The 16,018-nt window shown below is 50.0% G+C and overlaps 1 protein-coding gene across 2 annotated transcripts in view; it reads left to right on the top strand.

Annotated features, from left to right (window-relative positions):
• Window positions 1-16,018, top strand: part of Fbln5 (fibulin 5) — a 74,120-nt gene that overhangs the window by 46,102 nt on the left and 12,000 nt on the right. For both annotated transcript variants that reach the window (XM_046440636.2, XM_046440635.2), the window contains exons 5-8: window positions 5,365-5,487; window positions 8,531-8,647; window positions 11,763-11,882; window positions 15,759-15,881. In XM_046440636.2, the coding sequence (XP_046296592.1) occupies window positions 5,365-5,487; window positions 8,531-8,647; window positions 11,763-11,882; window positions 15,759-15,881 (483 nt within the window). The remainder of the gene's footprint in view (window positions 1-5,364; window positions 5,488-8,530; window positions 8,648-11,762; window positions 11,883-15,758; window positions 15,882-16,018) is intronic.

The following is a 16,018-nucleotide window of genomic DNA, read 5'->3' on the forward strand; positions in this document are numbered from 1 at the left end:
AGGCACAAAATGAGCAAGCTTGGTATTCCACGCTTAATATCGAGCCCCATGAACAAACCTGATTGCTAATGATCACCCAAGACACATGGAGTACAGATGACCTAGGAATTCAACAAGCGAGCTCTCCAACCCTGGGATCTTCATTAAGCAGGTGTTTGGGAAGGAGACCCTGTGTAGCTCCCCGCCTTGGCTGGGCCTGCCTGGCTGAAAAATGGCACCAACCCAGCCCAGCAGCCGGGCTGCACCTGGCTTCACTTGGAGGCAAGGAATGTGCCATTGTTATTTTCTTCTTTCTTATCAAGCCCCATTAGCTGGAGCAAGGCAGGAACAAAACCGGGCCAGGAAAACATGTTGTTTCACTGGGTAAAAATTTACTACCAAGGAAATTATCTTTGCTATATCCAAAAAAGGAAGAGTAGAGCCTTGGAGAGGTGTCACTTTCCTAGGGCTCTTGGACAGCTTCTCCTGTGTCACCAAGTGAGAATGTTCCCCCTTGGCCCGTGACTGTTCTCACACAAGAACAGAGACATTCGGCTGAGGTTGCAGACCCGGGCTCCCGAAGTCAGTGCTTGCTCGTTCACGCAGTCGGCGCACGCAAGCGCAGAGAAAGGGCAGAACCAGAGATTGTGTAGAGGTTGAACACAGGGCTGTGGATGTAGGTAAGACACTCATACTTTATGTCTTTGGCTACAGATAATTCTAGAATCACAGGTGGGCCCCTAGGTGCCAGAGCTCACAGGTGGAAAGTGAGACCCCACTTTCAAGGCATGGACCCCGTCTTTGTCTTTTTTCCCCTCTTGTCCTGATCCCCCACCATGTGGCTGGGGTTGAGGGGGAGAAGCCTTTGGCTTCAGCTGTGACAGAACCATAGAACCAACCGTGCCATAGAGCCCACCGAGCCCTGGTGCTGTGGTCTTGGTGTCTTTGGTAAATTCTAGAACAGAGCCTGCAGGAGGCAGAAGCCAAGCTTCCCCTATCTCCCACAGCTGCTGGGAACAGTCACTCACTAGGGAAGAAACTAATATTTCCTAGGCATCCACAAGGGGCCCAGCAGCAGGGGTGACCCTTGCACAGGGCAATTTACAAGCTCTCACGGCAGCCGGGGAGGCAGGCTGCATTAGTCTTCTCCCAGAGTTCTTAAGTTTTTCCCTCCTGTAGCCTTTTCTAGGGAGGTCTCATCCTTCCGGCTCATTTTCCTCCTAAACTGTAGTACTAAGAGGTGGCCTAGAAACTGTTCTCACTAATGACACAGGGAACCATTCGTGTTTAGTAGGGTTTTAAAAGAATATTTTATTTCAGTTAGGATTGGTTATGAAACCAGTCCAAGTATTCTCTCTTTAACACTCAGGAATAAATGCGGCATGTGTCTATGATGTACCTTCAAATGTAACAAACAGCTGGCATGCATGTCCATGTCACTGATATTCAAACATATTATCACCTATTAGTGGCAGTACATTAAGTCTACTGTGCCTGCCTATGGAGATTTTTAGGTAATAACTGAGAGTTAACACTAGATCATACTTGAAGTCAATTTATATGGGGTGGAAATGTGGGTACATGGTGTTTTCAGGAAAGCAGCCCACTTTCAAGGAGAAGGCATAAAATGGCAATAATATAGCATAGTTCTCATTGGAGAGATTCTGGTGGGGGTTTGCCAGTCAGCCCTTCAGCTGCAGACCTGCTCCAGGGGCTCAAACTTGTGGTGGCTGGTGGACTGTGGTGCCTTCTTGTGCTGTCTCTTGACTACAATGAAGGGTGTCTGATTTTTCTGTATGTTTTGTTGTCCCCAGAATTGTTGGACAGGTGCACTGTGATGCCTCAAGGCCAGTTCTTTCATCTGGTGCCTCTATGACATTTAGACTAGACTTGAAGGAAAGGCAGTCTTTCATTCCTTGGGCACACCCGTCCAAAGGACAGTGCCTCCTTCACACCTCCTGAGCACACCTGCCCACATGAAGTTTGCTATGTTGCTGGGGGACCCAGCCTAGCTAGTGGGGCCTAGCTAGTGGGATAAGATTGTAAATGACCGTCCCTCAATGTGGCCCTCTGTCCTGGGCCGAGGAACCCATCTCTGCCCGGGGCCTCACAGGAAGTCCTCAAGGAGATGATATGTGGACTGATCTTCATGATTTTTAAGAGCAGTTGTTTGGGATTGAAAAGTCCACTCTGGGGACATCTGAGGGAAGAAGTGATGGTGCAGATAGAGCTTTATGAGTCCTCAGAGCTGACTTCCTCCTGGACAACACTAGGCTTTTTTGCATTCTGGAAAATTCAGTGAACACTTCCCTCCAGTTGCAAGGGTGCCGGTCACCTGGACAGCAGATAGACGTTGCCCCACCTGGGGAGAAACAACCCATGGGTGCTGTGACAAAATCTCCCAAGTGTCCAGACAGCTGTTGGGGCCCAGAAGGACACTCTGTGAAGTCCCAGCAGGAGGGATTTTGCTTGGTGCCAGCTCTCCTGGATGGCCTGGAGGTTTGGAGGACACACATGCAGGCCCTGTAGAGTGTCAAGAATGAATGAGCGAATGAATGGATAAATGACTGACTTCACCCAGCTTTCCTTTCTCTGGGGGGGGGGACTCTTGCTGTTCCACAGGAAAGGAAATAACAGACGCGGTTTGCGCGTGAGGATAATGACGCTTGCTCAGGTTGCCATAACTTGTACTTTTCCACTGATGCAGAAAAGGAGTCCCTGCCAAAGAATGTCCTTGGAGTGGGTCGATGTATTTTCCTTCTGTTATTTAAGTCAAATGTATTTAATGTAAGCAATTCAGCCGAGAGCTGGAATGCGCGAGGCATCCTTCGGTCCTGTGTGGACACCCACAGTGTGTGAACACGGCCAGTTTGAGCTCCATCAGGTGTGTGAGCTGACAGTGGTTTGGGGGTGGTGGTTGCTTTTAAAGTGCACGTTGGCAGCCTGGGGGCTGGGAAGAAGCTGTCGGGGGCTTCAGTGATCTCGATGGTTCATGTGTTCATTCATCCAACAGCTAACGGAATGCTTCCCATGGACCTGGTGTTAGGCCCAGTGTGCTTTAAGGATATGAGTTCAGAAAGTTCCAGGGACTTACTGAGTTCCCCAAAATATATTGACAATTCAGTATAAATTAATCATGACAATTAAAATTTTAACTTTTTACATGCACATTGAGAGAACTGAGGTGTAATGGAGTATCTGTAGTTCAGGAAAGAGGGAGAGTGTTTGAAAAAGTGAACCTCAGAGATTTTGTTTCTAGGCCTGAATACTTTGTGTGTGTGTGTGTGTGTACACACATGGGCCCTTCTGAGCCCAGTCTGGTCCACTTACATGTGCTTGGTTTGTGTGGCATGTTGTGAACACTCTAAGTTACGTAAACACAGAGACTTGGGAACTTGCTGGCTCCTCTGCTCTCCAACAGCTCCTCACCCACTTTGGTCTCCCTCACCCTTCATTCCCCTCAAAGCAGGAAAAAGAGCAGAAATTCCTCAGGCAGTGTTGTTCTCAGGGTACAATCGCCATCCATCACTCCCCACTGGGAAAATGTAAACATGCACCAGCCGATAGCGGCATTATTTATTGTCATAAGCTTCGATATACATTGGAGCAGGAGCGGCCCATGGCCAAGTATTATTCACTGGGTCCCCTGGGGAGGCTTGGCTCGGTGGGCAGAGCAAGGCTGGAAGGGATGTAAAGGGCTGGGACAGGAGTTCCCACAGCCGAGCACTCACTGGGGCTTGGCCTCAAATCTGCACGTAGTCAGCACCTCAGGGTGGCACGGGCTCTGTCCATGTTTAGAGGGAAGAAGGCTGGCTCCACCTGGGCCCAGACAACAGTCCCTTTGGAGTGGAGTGGGGATTGGTTGGTGCCATTAATGTTGACTTGTTGCATGCAGGTGTTGGACGGGGCATCACTCGACTCCAAGAGACCGTTGCCTGCCTGTTCAGATGTCCACATGGTTGTGACCGGTGCAGAGTGTGCAAAGCACTGTGCGCCACAGGGCTCTGGCTCAGGGAGCTCACACTGGGTCACACTAATGGCTGGGGTTCAAGTCTGCAACCTGAAGTGTCAGCAGGCAGATGATTTGTGAGATGGCGTGGGGAAAAGGCAGCCACAGTTTGGCCCTCTCTGCTCTGCGTGCTCTGCCAGCTTCCTTCTGAACCTGTGTGGTCCCTCTGTCATCCCACTTGGAGTCAGACAGGCAGAGAGGCCTGAGCTCAGCCCTTGGCTGGGAGCTTATTAGCTCTCTCAGCTCAGTTTTCTCATCTGTACAATGGGATCATGAGTCCACCTCAAAGGTACTTTGGAAAAAAAATACAGTAACAAACAAGGTGTTGGGCACAGCACATGGTCAGTTGCAGCCTTTAATGTTCCCTCCAGTGGCACATTTGGAGGAGGGGGAAGAAGGTATAGATGAGCAGATCCTGCTGCAGTAATGAGGGGTGACAGGGAGGCGCAGGCGGGTGAACACAGGCTGACAATGTGGAAAAGTGGTGGAACTGGGCTGGGCAGATCCAGGCCCACGGTGGACCTGTGTGGAGTGAGCCAACACATGAATGTTTGGTGACGTCTCCTCTTCAGGTCAAAGTGAGCACGTGGCATCCCGATGTCCCATCTTAGGATCCAGGTTGCAGAGCAGGGGGAAAGAGGGGAGAGGAGGGTGTTTTAGTTTAAACCCGCAGTTCTGAGCTCGGACAGTACGCAGAATCTGTGCCAGACACCTTGGGAGAGATGGACTCGAATACAGCTAGATCCCTGTGCTGAAGCCCTCAGTTAAGGAGCAGGGGCCGAACTGGGCACAAGCGCCTTCACTCTGAAGCTTTGTCTCTGGGGGAAGCCTGCAGGGCTCTGTGAAGCTTGGGGAAGGGGCAGGTGTCTAGCTGAAAGGCTTTCCTGGATGAATATGACTGAGGAACTGGACTAGCAGATCCTGTTGGTGTTAAACATTGACTTAACTTTTGATCTGTTCACAGTGGTGGCTCTCAGAGTCCTGCAAACAGTAGGTATACAGCAGACCCTGCTCCACATGAATGAATAAGCCTAATTCCAAGTGCCTTTCTAAACCAAGCACTGTTGTGGTCAAGGTGGCGTCCTTCAGACAGTGATGGCATAGGGTGGCAGAAGAGGGCCTGAGGTTATGTGCTCTTTTCCTAACCACCTGCTCATCATTTGCTGTGGACTTCTTGTGATCAGAGATTAGCTCTGCCTCCTTTAATCAGAGACCAGCGTCTCCTAAAGGTGGCTATTCAGGAAGATGCTTGGGTGCAACCCTGCAGCATTATCTCCTGCCTTTTGTCCTCAACCAACAAGCACCTGGCACCTCTGGAGTTACCAGGGATCATAGAAAGGTCTAGGTGACATGTCTGGAATGCTTCTGTGTTACAGATGTGGACGAGTGTGCAACAGATTCCCACCAGTGCAACCCGACTCAGATCTGCATCAACACGGAGGGAGGGTACACCTGCTCTTGCACCGACGGCTACTGGCTGCTGGAAGGCCAGTGCTTAGGTAATGGCTCACTGGGGCACGTGGGGAAGCTGGGAGTTGCTGGCCACCAAGGATCCTGTGAGATGTGGCCTAATGGGTGTCCTAAGGGGCATAATGGTTTCTTTGAGTGGGAGGCAGAAGGCTTTTGAGTTGATATCATCAGCATCCTTTTATCCTGGTTTTGCTTTGTTTTGTTTGTGGTGCTGGGAATTGAACCCAGGGCCTTGCACATGGCAGACCAGTGCTCCACCACTGAGCCATCCCCAGCCCTCACTGCCCTTTGAAGTCAGTTGTCACCATCACCCTCACGTCATTATTATAGTTCTTTTTTGTGTTTTGTTTTGTTCGAAGCACGGTCCCTCTCTCTTGCCCATGCTGGTCTTAAACTCCTGGGCTCCAGTGGTCTTCCCACCTTAGCCTCTGAGTGGCTGGGACTACAGGTGTGAGCCACCAGGCCCAGCTTCTTATTGTAGATTTTGATACATGTTAAGGGCTCAAGTTGGATTTAACGAACCCCTGCTCCCTGCCTTCAGGAAGTTTGTGTCTAAATCAGGAAGTGATAGAAGTGAGTTATTCTGCCCTAGTTAGAAATAATATCCAGCCAAGGGAATACTTTTCCTGAGTTACCCAGATGCTCCAAGTCGCAGATGATCTGCAGATTCTGATGGGACATCACCTCCCCAACACCCCGTCACTGCCACCCCTGCCATGCCCACCCCATCCACTGTGGTGTCTTTTTACTCTGAAGGAGTTACTCATCACCGATGGAGAATTTTGTCCCTTGCTCCATTGGCATCTGCTATGTGATCTTTCTGTTTATTTTTATTGGAGGGCTATTTTACTTTCCTCCCTGCTAGATCTGCACTGAGCCAAGTGAAGGAGTCCATAGCAATCTCTAGCTGTCACTTCCATTTCTTCTTCTAGGGTGTGATTTCTATGTTGCATTTTCCTGGAAAGGTCCTGCCAGTTTAAATTCTCTAAGACATTATTCTCTTGCCTAAAAGTCAGCCCTGGAGGGGCTGAGAAACACATCCAAACAACATCATGGAAGCAAACAGAAAAAAAGGATAAGGGAAGTACTGCCTTCCAAGTCTCTCTTGATGGAGGCTGCGGTCGGGTCGGCTCTCACGACCTGTCTGATGCATCCGGGAGGCCCGATAAGCCAGCCCGGACCTGGCGTGGTTCTCTCTCTAGGCATGCACCGGAGAGCTGGTACATGTGGACATTCATCAATGTGACAGTCCCCATGCATCTGAACCAACCTCTGCGCCAGTGGAAAATTTGATGCTACTGATCTGAACATAAGTAGATCAGTGAGAGGGAGTTTTTTGTACAGGAACTTAATATGTAGAATCTCGGAGCTGGAAGGGATGTTAGTTATTATGTCATCCAACTTTTATAGAGTTGGAGACAGACTCAAAGAGGAGGAACATTTTGGACAAAGTTAAAGTGAGTTGGGTTTAATATCTAAGTCTCCCGCTTCTCAGGCCAAATTTTTTGCTGTTGTTGTTTTCACCACAAGGTGTGTTGGGACAACCCAACATACAGGCCTATCATAGAGACCTTAGGGCCAGACACTCCTCTGGTCTGAAAGGTGGCAGCAACTGGCACATTCCTCTCCCTGGGAGAGGTGTTCTGTTCCACAGAGCAGGAGGTTGGGAGGGATACTCGTGGAGGCCTGGGGGAGGCCACCTGACGCAGCTCACTCTTGACATCCGATGTGAAGACTTTCCTAGCTGTTTTGCAGGGCTCATGCTTTCCCTTGGCCAAACTCTTCTCTTTCAAAATTCAATTTCCACAGATGCTTGCCACCCCTTTCTGTGCACCTTTGGCTTGGCTTCAGTGGGGGCTGCTTTTCCTCTTAGTCCCCCTAGGTCTCTGTTACCTCCCTGAGCCTTGGTGATAAGCCCAACTGCCCTGGGAAGAGGTGAGGATCTGCAGCCATACAAACCAAGGGTCTTTCCAAGCAAGAGCTGCAGGTGCTCGGGGTGCAGTGGGGTGGCCAGGTGAGAAGTTGCTGGGACTCAGAGATAAAGCAAAATCACAAGCAGGGTGCAAGCTCTGATGAGGGCTGAAAAATTGGTAAGCATTGAGATGGGCTGGGGAACTGGAGTCCTTCTTGGCAGTAGGTGATAGGAACTGGGCACAGGGTCTGAGGTTCTGAGCAGACTTCCAGAGCCCGGGGTGGACATTGGTTTCAAAGGAACTGGGGTACCTTAGAGGGAATATGATTAGTTTAGGGGGACGTGGGGATGACAAAAGGACCAGTCACCACTACAGTCAGATCAGTTGGTCCCAGCCGGAGTCTGTATAGGTGAGGACATGCCTCCTCCTGAAGGTTGGTAATTTCATCCAAGACACCCTGTCCTACGGCCATTGTCCCATCAACCTGGGATATTGCAAAGTGCTTTCCCAGTGACACCAGGCTCCTTGTGGGTTGGTGCATGTTACGGTGGTCACAGTGCCCAGATCTGCTGAAAGGATCCATTTACCTCAGTGCTGCTGATCTCCCTGGGAAGGTCAGCCATCACTTGGAAGAGGTGTGTTTATTCAGTTGTTCATGGAGGAGAAAGCAAAGTGCATTCCAGCATCTTGGTGTTATAGGATTCACAGACCTCACTCTAGGTTCTGGTCTGCACTGGCTCCTGCTCCTGAGGGCGGACATGGTGACTGTTAATGGAGCAATGCTGTGGTTTCTTCTTACACGTTAGGCTAACTTGTCCAGACAGTAGAACGGTGATATGGAATCGTAGAGTTGAATCTTAATGTTGTGTAAATCTTAGTTTAAGATTTGGATAAACCCCAACAGGTATTCTTGCTCAGCATCCCACTCAGAGCAGAAATTTTCTTCTGCCACTTTCAGGGTAGGTTCAGGTATTCGTGGGACTGATGATTGGGGAGATGGGACATGGTAGGAAGATGAAGCCTTGTAATCCAGTTGGGACTGTCTTAGCCTCAGGTCCCCTTGCTTCCCTTCCCTCTCCAGGAGAGCTGGCAATGTGCCATGCTGGGGATGGCCTCCGTGAGAAGAACCTGTCTTACCTCCTTGTGTTTCTGTTTCTAGACATTGATGAATGTCGCTATGGTTACTGCCAGCAGCTCTGTGCGAATGTTCCTGGATCCTATTCCTGTACATGCAACCCTGGTTTTACCCTCAATGAGGATGGAAGGTCTTGCCAAGGTATGTGACGTGCATGACAACTTGGACACAGCATGAAACACTAGAAGCAGTCTTCTTCAGAGCCTGACAGTTCATGTCTGCGAAACACTGTTGGTAAAGTGTATTCCCATCCCTTGTCACCCACCCACTCCCCACTGCTTACAGAAACCTGAGACCTGAACAGAGACTATGTGAAAAGGCTCACAAAGCTCTGAATATTACGGAGGGAAAAACCACCGTCATCCAGCAACTAGGAGCTCCTGCGGTCATGGATTTGCTTCTCTTTCTGTGTCTGATAGCCAAAAGTGGCCTTGCTGGCTTTCTCACCTAATCTGAAAATTTCGCACATGTCCTGTAGCCTGTGTTCAATTCCTGAGACCCAAAGAGGGGTGCTCAGGGACCTGACCTCCTATGAAGCACAAAATAGAGCCACATGCATGCTGCAGGGCCTCCACAGGCATTATCTAGGCCTCTCCCTGAGTCTTAGGAGGGCCTGTTACTTTGCAAAGAGTCTCAGGGGTGTGTGTGTGGGGGGTGCTCTCTCTACTCCTTGGCATTCCCCAAATCAGAATGAAAGAAAGGCACTTTCTGGTTCTCACACGATCAGTTCAAATACTGATAAGTAAGAAAAGCAAACTTTGCGTCTATTGTGGTTTACACTGGGAAGGCCTCCTCCACTCAGGAAGCAAATGGAGGACTTGAGACTCAAGGAATTAGTGCAAGTTCTACCCTGGCCCCCAGCTGCCTGCCCCAGCCCCCAACCAGGCCTCCAGGCCCTGGCAGCAGCGTGGTCCAGGGCGGAGGCAGAGCCAGAGATGCAGAATGAGGTCTTTGTCTGGAACTGGCCACCAGGCTTCCAGGGCCATTTCCTTGTCACACCATTCCAGGGAGCGCTGGCTGGCAGGCTCTTGGCCAGCTCGTGGAGGATATTATGTCTCCATTACTTTAATCATATCTAAATCACTGGGTAAACAGGAAGGCATAAGAGTTCAAGGGTTTGGTCTTGGGCTCTTTGTAGAGCTCTCCTCCAAAGCTGGTTCTGCTAATTGTTCCACAGTCTCCACTGCATTCCTCTCAAGGGAGGGGTCATTGTCCTCTGACAGCAGAAGTGGCTGAGGTTGGGAAGTTGGTGGAGCAGGGGCCCTTCCTGCTCCCCAGAGCCCAGAGAGGGTGCCTGGCACCCTTGCTGCTACAGTAAGCGGCTTAGGGCAGATTCTGGCTTCTTGGCGCCAAGGCTGGGCCTGGAGGTGCCAGTCCAGGCTTTCGCTCAGAGGTTGCCTTGATGCACCAAGTCCAGGACCTCCTGAGGAGCAGGCGAGCAAAGGAGAGTCCAAAGTCACATGGCTTCTACAGCCCTCTCAGGGACAGGTCTGTGACAAAGAGCAGTGAACACCCCTGGCTGAGCCAAATCCAGCATGGTACAGCAGCAGGCACAGCTCTCAGGCCTGGACACAGGCACCCGGCCAGGGTGTTACATCAGCGGGGCCTTGGGCAGCACGGGATGTGAGGGACACTGCTGAGCTCTGGCAGTCCCAGCACCTCGTGCGTTCTTGAGCATTTTGTCCTCCTCAAAGCATTCGTCTCACTGAGCCCCAACAGTAGCATTACTGAGGTCGCAGGAAGGCGTAGGTGACTCTACTTCACAGATGAGGAAGTCAAGGCTCTGAAAAATGAAGGCACTTGGCCAAAGTCAGGCAGCCAGGTGGTGGCAGAGTTGAGAGGAAAACCCAGGGCCCAGCCTTCCTCTCCAGCAGGACGGAGTGGGGTGCCCTCTGCTCTCACAGGATTCAGAAGGGCAATTGGAAAGGCTGTCAGGGGACAGCAGTTAGGGCCCCAGGCGTGGAATCCTTTTGGTCTTGCTCAGAAGCAGGCCATAGATGGAGGCCATAGATGAAGGATTGAGCTCATTCATCTCCATGTGGCCAGCGTCTGGCCTGTAGCTGAGGACGCCAGCCCTAATACACACCAGCACTGGCCTGTCTGACTTGCACCCAGTGGCTTAGCAGCATGGACATTTTCCTGCCTGGTCCTGCCCCACCCTGGGTGAAGAAGAAACTCCAGCCCCCCAAGGGCACCAGGGGAGACAGGTATCTCCCTGGACCCTCCTACATGGCTGCTTATTTATTTATTTTTCCTTTGAGCAAAGCCCCTGAAACTTCACCAGGAAGCCCTTACCTCCAAAAACACTTGAGTCTCTCTTCAGAGTTTTAAGAGATTTAACTGGACTTTTGAAGTGGCTTGGACATCTCTCGGCTGGAAACTCGGCCAGTGGCAGATGCAACGTGGGAGATGGGGTGCTGCAGTCCTCCAGCCAGCACCAGGGCAGGAAGGGACCCCTCCCTCCACCTCCACTACCCAGAGGAGCCATATAGGATGAATCTCTTATGCTGTGGGAAGACCCCTGACTCATATTCCAGTTCCAACTGGGCCCGTGTTAGTATGTGGATGGGGGCACGTTTCTCAATCTTCAAAAAGATTTGAAACAACTTAATTGGTGTGTAATTGATATATAATTAATTGCACTATGGAGAGTGATTTCATTAGTTTTGACATGAAACCATCACCAAACTCAAGATGATGAATCCCCCATCAGTCCGGGTGCCCTTTACTTAACCTGCTTAACCTGTAAAAAGGGGCAGTGGTCCTGAAGCAGAGTCATAAGGACTCAGTGTGAGTCTCATCTAATCAGTGATTATTTATGCATAATAAATACATTAGAACCATCATGATTTTTGTTCACCTGAAGCTTCAGCACCAGTGAAGGTGAGATATGAGCTAATTGGTGATGGAATGTGGCAGGTGGGAGAAAGAGCACGCGTTGCTTGGAAATTCTGCGGGTGAGCCTTGGAGAGGGGGCCAACTGGCAGGTGCGTGTTCGCGTATATAACATGTGTACTCATTTCCACCTTTCCTGCCGTGTGACCCTAGAAGGGGCATGTGGCTCGAGTCTCCAGTCCTTCAGTGAACCCTCTGGAGTCTGCAGGTGTGATCTAATGGGTCTCTGATAGAGATCCTTGGTGCCTGTGGATCTGGTGCCCTGGCAATAGGAGATTTTGTTGCTGGTGCATTTTTCCATTTGGTTGGTGTGTGTGTTCTATTGTGCAAATGGTCAGGGATGTCCTTTGGCTTTCTGCAGACGTGAACGAGTGTGCAACTGAGAACCCCTGCGTGCAAACCTGCGTCAACACCTATGGCTCTTTCATCTGCCGCTGTGACCCAGGATACGAACTTGAGGAAGATGGTGTTCACTGCAGTGGTAATGGGCCCGGCATTGACACTTCACCTGTTCTAGGGGCCAGGCGGGGAGGGTGGAGGGGAAGGGCTTCCTTCACAGTTGTTTCCTCTCATTTCCTGGACACATGTCCAGTCAGGGACATTTCCACAGCCACACAAAACAGAGATGAGTCACTTCCTAAGAGGTGGGGGAGAGCCTCACCTTCTTTTGTCGTCTGACTCCTAACACAGCTGCCATCTAGGCATGAGGGGGTTTGATGAGAGAGAGGAGCCCTGCAATCTGCCTGTTGGTCTGAGGGTAAACTGAGCTCACTCAGTGTTGACCTAAGTCCTGGGGCCAGCACAGAGAGTATTTACAGAGGATGGCGCCCCAGGAATGACAACATATCTCATCAGGTGGAGGGGACATTGAATACATAAGATCATATATGTAAGTGTACCTGCTTTGGGAACTTCTGAAGGCTCTACATGTAATCAGTGTCCAGCTCCGGGTGCAGCACATAATGATCATGTAATAATTAGTCCTTGAACTCTGAATGAAAGCTTGAGTGTTGAATGAACGAAGCCTCAGCAGTCTGTGGTGAGAACATAGGTGTGGTAGCTTAGTTGATCTTTTATAAATTCCTTCCAAGCCTGAGGAGCTATGCTTCTTTGGTCATCCTAGTTTGTTGACTCTATTATAATTTTCTTATTAGCCTCCCCTTTTTCTCCCAGAAAGTTAAATTTTAATGTCCCAGATAGTTAGAAAACTATTTCTAGATTAACCCCTTGAAAATAGGGACTATATCTTACTAGTATTTACTCTTTAGCATCTCACACAGAACCATGTACAGCTTCTGTCTGTCTGTCTCTCTGTCTCGCTCATGGTCTCTCTGTCCTGCCTTCTTTGTAAATGTTGAATTAAAGAAAACTCTACTTCATCCCCTTTCACCATCATCAACAGTTGTGAATCAACAAAGTCCAACTTAATCATGCTTCACTGTACTTTTCAAAATAAGTGGGCCATACACTGGGGCGTGAAAATCCTTTTGTCCTGTGGTTCCTGATCCTGGGTTTTGCTGTAACAGGAACTGACCCAGGCTGTGAATGAGGCTTGTTTGATAGCTTCAGTTAGGGCTGGAGTGTCCTAGGGACAGAGCCTCCCGAAACAAATGAGCACCTCTCTCCAGGGCCAGGAAAATCAGAGCCACACTCAAGCAGTTACAGAGAGCTTTAAACTGATTAAATATCAGCCCCAGAAACAGAAATAAAATACTCTCAGCCATGAAAGGCCACTCTCTTCCTAGATTTCAATCCCCCCTGGCACTTTTTGGGAAATCTGAGCCAAGGAACTAAGAGGTGTGGAAAATTTAGCAGTATGAGATGGGATTATTTGTTTCTCCAGAATTCCTTGCAAATCCACAGATATTTTTTGACCATCTGCAGAGGCAGTGTGGTAGAGTGAGTCTGGAGCCAGATGGAGCTGAGTCCAAATCTGCCTCTGATGTTTACTACTTTCCTTAGCCAAGGCACTTCCTGAGCCTCAGTTTCCTCCTTTGTTAAAAAAAATCCACCAAGTACTCAACAAGTAGTCATAGGTTTAGAAAAATTGGTGCACTGAAGTGTCTTTACCTGTTAATTAATCTTCCCTAAGTAAATGTCAGAGACTTCTGATTTATCAAGGAATTCAAATCCTTGCTGGTTTGGCAGGAATTTTCAGTTGACTCACTTTACCCCAAACGGCCAGTCCCTCTTCCCAATTCACCACGATGGACACCGTCTTTCCCATAAGCCTCAGTGTAATCCCTGGCTGTTGCGAATTTCCTGCTTTTATGTGCATCTCCATGTCCCTGGTCTCTGTTACCCTCGCTGTGCTGGCATAGTTGCTGTGGCCTCTCCACGCAGCACCAGCCCCTTCCTATCCTTGTCCCTTTGCCCCCCGCCCTCGAGATTTTCTAAGTCATGCTAATCCTGGAAACCATGGTGGGGTTTCATGTGGAGGAGGGAAAATGGCCTAATGTGTGGTCCCTGCCAGAAACTCATGTCAGTGGAGGGTGGAGCCACAGCTCCTCTTGAGGTCTGGGAATTGCAAACAGAGATAACTGAGTGGGATTGGTCACAGCCCTCCCCACCCAACGGGAAGCAAGAGTGGGTGTTACCCTCCCTATCTGCTCACTCTGCTTGGGGAATTACCCTAACCTCAGGGCTCCCCAGATTCACTGACTGGAAGTCCTGAACATAACTGCTCAGGAGGACATGACAACATCATGTTTACCAGTTTAGGATCTGGAAGCTGGCTGTGTTGGAATTCCAGCCTTCCTATTCACTTATCTGTGAGCTTGGTCAAGTTACCCAACCTTTGCAAGCCTCACTTTTTCTCCTGAGAAACACAGGCAGTAATAATACCTCCTTTACAAGGTCAAGGTGGGGACTTAAAGGCTTGGGATGCCCTTAACCTGGAGCTTGGCATATATACAGTGAATCTCAGGAATTGACAGGGTTCACTACTACACCTGCTAGAGGTATGAATGGGACCTTCCAACTTCACAGAAGTGAATTAGGATGCTCTGGGATGATGGGCTGGGAACAGATCTGGGGCTGCCTCGTAGGGCTCCTGGGGTGGGGGCTGGTAGAAGCAGATGTTACCAGAGCTTGGAACCCACTTTAAGTTTTCAAGTTAGCATCCCAGAGCTACTGGCTCAATACCCATCACAGAGGACCTCTGAGAGAGATGGGAGAGAGCTTTCTTCTCAGATGTGAGAGGCGTTAGGCAGAATTCTCCAATGGTGGAGCAGAGGGGTGGCCTCATTTGTGCCGACACCCCGTCTGGGTGATCCAGAGCCACCAGTGATCTGTGAGTTAGAGAGTAATCCGAGGACATGTCACATGGGGAAACTAGTGAAAGCAAGTTTTCGGGAAACAACAAATGCAAGAAAAACATGTTTTCTTTGGCGTGCTTGTTGAATGAGGCGCAAATGGGCGTCCAGCTGCCAAACTCTGTGTGTGATGAAGAGTTGGCTTCTCTGGAGGGCCTGCTTCTGCATGGGCTGCCGGACCAGTGGTGATGTCACGTGGGCAGCGTCCCTCCCCAAACCCCTCCTCTGCAGCCCAGGGTAGCCCAGTCCAGGCTAGTCCCAGGCCGGCTGGAGGCTGCTGTGTCCCTGTTCCAGGGAGCATCTGAGGCAGACAACCACAGAGTGGTTGCCCACCTTAGGCCCCACTAGGGTTTTCTCTTTCAAGGAAGTTTTTTCTGTTGTTATTTGTTTTGAGACTGGGTCTTGCTATGCTGCCCAGGATGACCTTGCACTTTTGGGCCTAAGGGCTCCCCAGTACCTGGGACTATAAGTGCCCATTCCTGCACCCAGCTTGATACCGTGAGGTTTTAATGTCACTCTCACCCCCTGGTTTTCTAGCCATCTCCCGCTTAATTGTGATTTTAGCAACAATATTGTTCCTCCACTTGGAGGGGAGAGGGGAATTGGCACTGCTAAAATTTCCTCTCTAGTCCCATGAATGTTTTTGAGGTCTTGGGGAAACCCCAGCAGGCAAGCAAATTGTAGCCCCTTGAGCAGGTTAGAAATGAAGGTTCTTATGGATACACCTGCAGGGCAAAAGTGACTCAGAAAATAGTGGATGGTGCAGCTGAGCCAGACCAGAACCTGTTGGAAGCTTGATGGAGATAGATTCCAACTCTGTGTCGAAAGGGATTTCCTAGCAACTAGAGCTGTCCAGTATCAATGGACATCCTCGGTAGGTAGTGAGCTCCCCAGCACCAGAAGTGTTCAAGAAGTGAACTGACCACTCCATAGCAGTAAAGCCATTGTGTCCACGGGTAGAGTGGGTGAGTTGGAGTAGATGACCGTAAGCTCCCATCCCTAGTCTGCCATAATAAACAGCAGGTGTAACTTGTCATCCCCAGATATGGACGAGTGCAGCTTTTCTGAGTTCCTCTGCCAGCATGAGTGTGTGAACCAGCCTGGCACATACTTCTGCTCCTGCCCTCCAGGCTACATCCTGCTGGATGACAACCGAAGCTGCCAGGGTAAGACTATCCAGGGGGCCTGCTGGGGCTAACTCAGGGGGTCATCTGGACACCTTCACCTGGGATTCCTCTGTGGCTTCAGGAAGGTGGCGGGAGTGAGGGTGTGAGTGGGTGTTGGTGGATCCCGGGGTGGAACT

This window comes from Marmota monax, unplaced genomic scaffold (genome assembly GCF_021218885.2).
Source record: "Marmota monax isolate L192 unplaced genomic scaffold, Marmota_monax_Labrador192_F-V1.1 WCK01_AAM20220418_F8-fsc00017, whole genome shotgun sequence".
NCBI classification, from domain to species: domain Eukaryota; kingdom Metazoa; phylum Chordata; class Mammalia; order Rodentia; family Sciuridae; genus Marmota; species Marmota monax.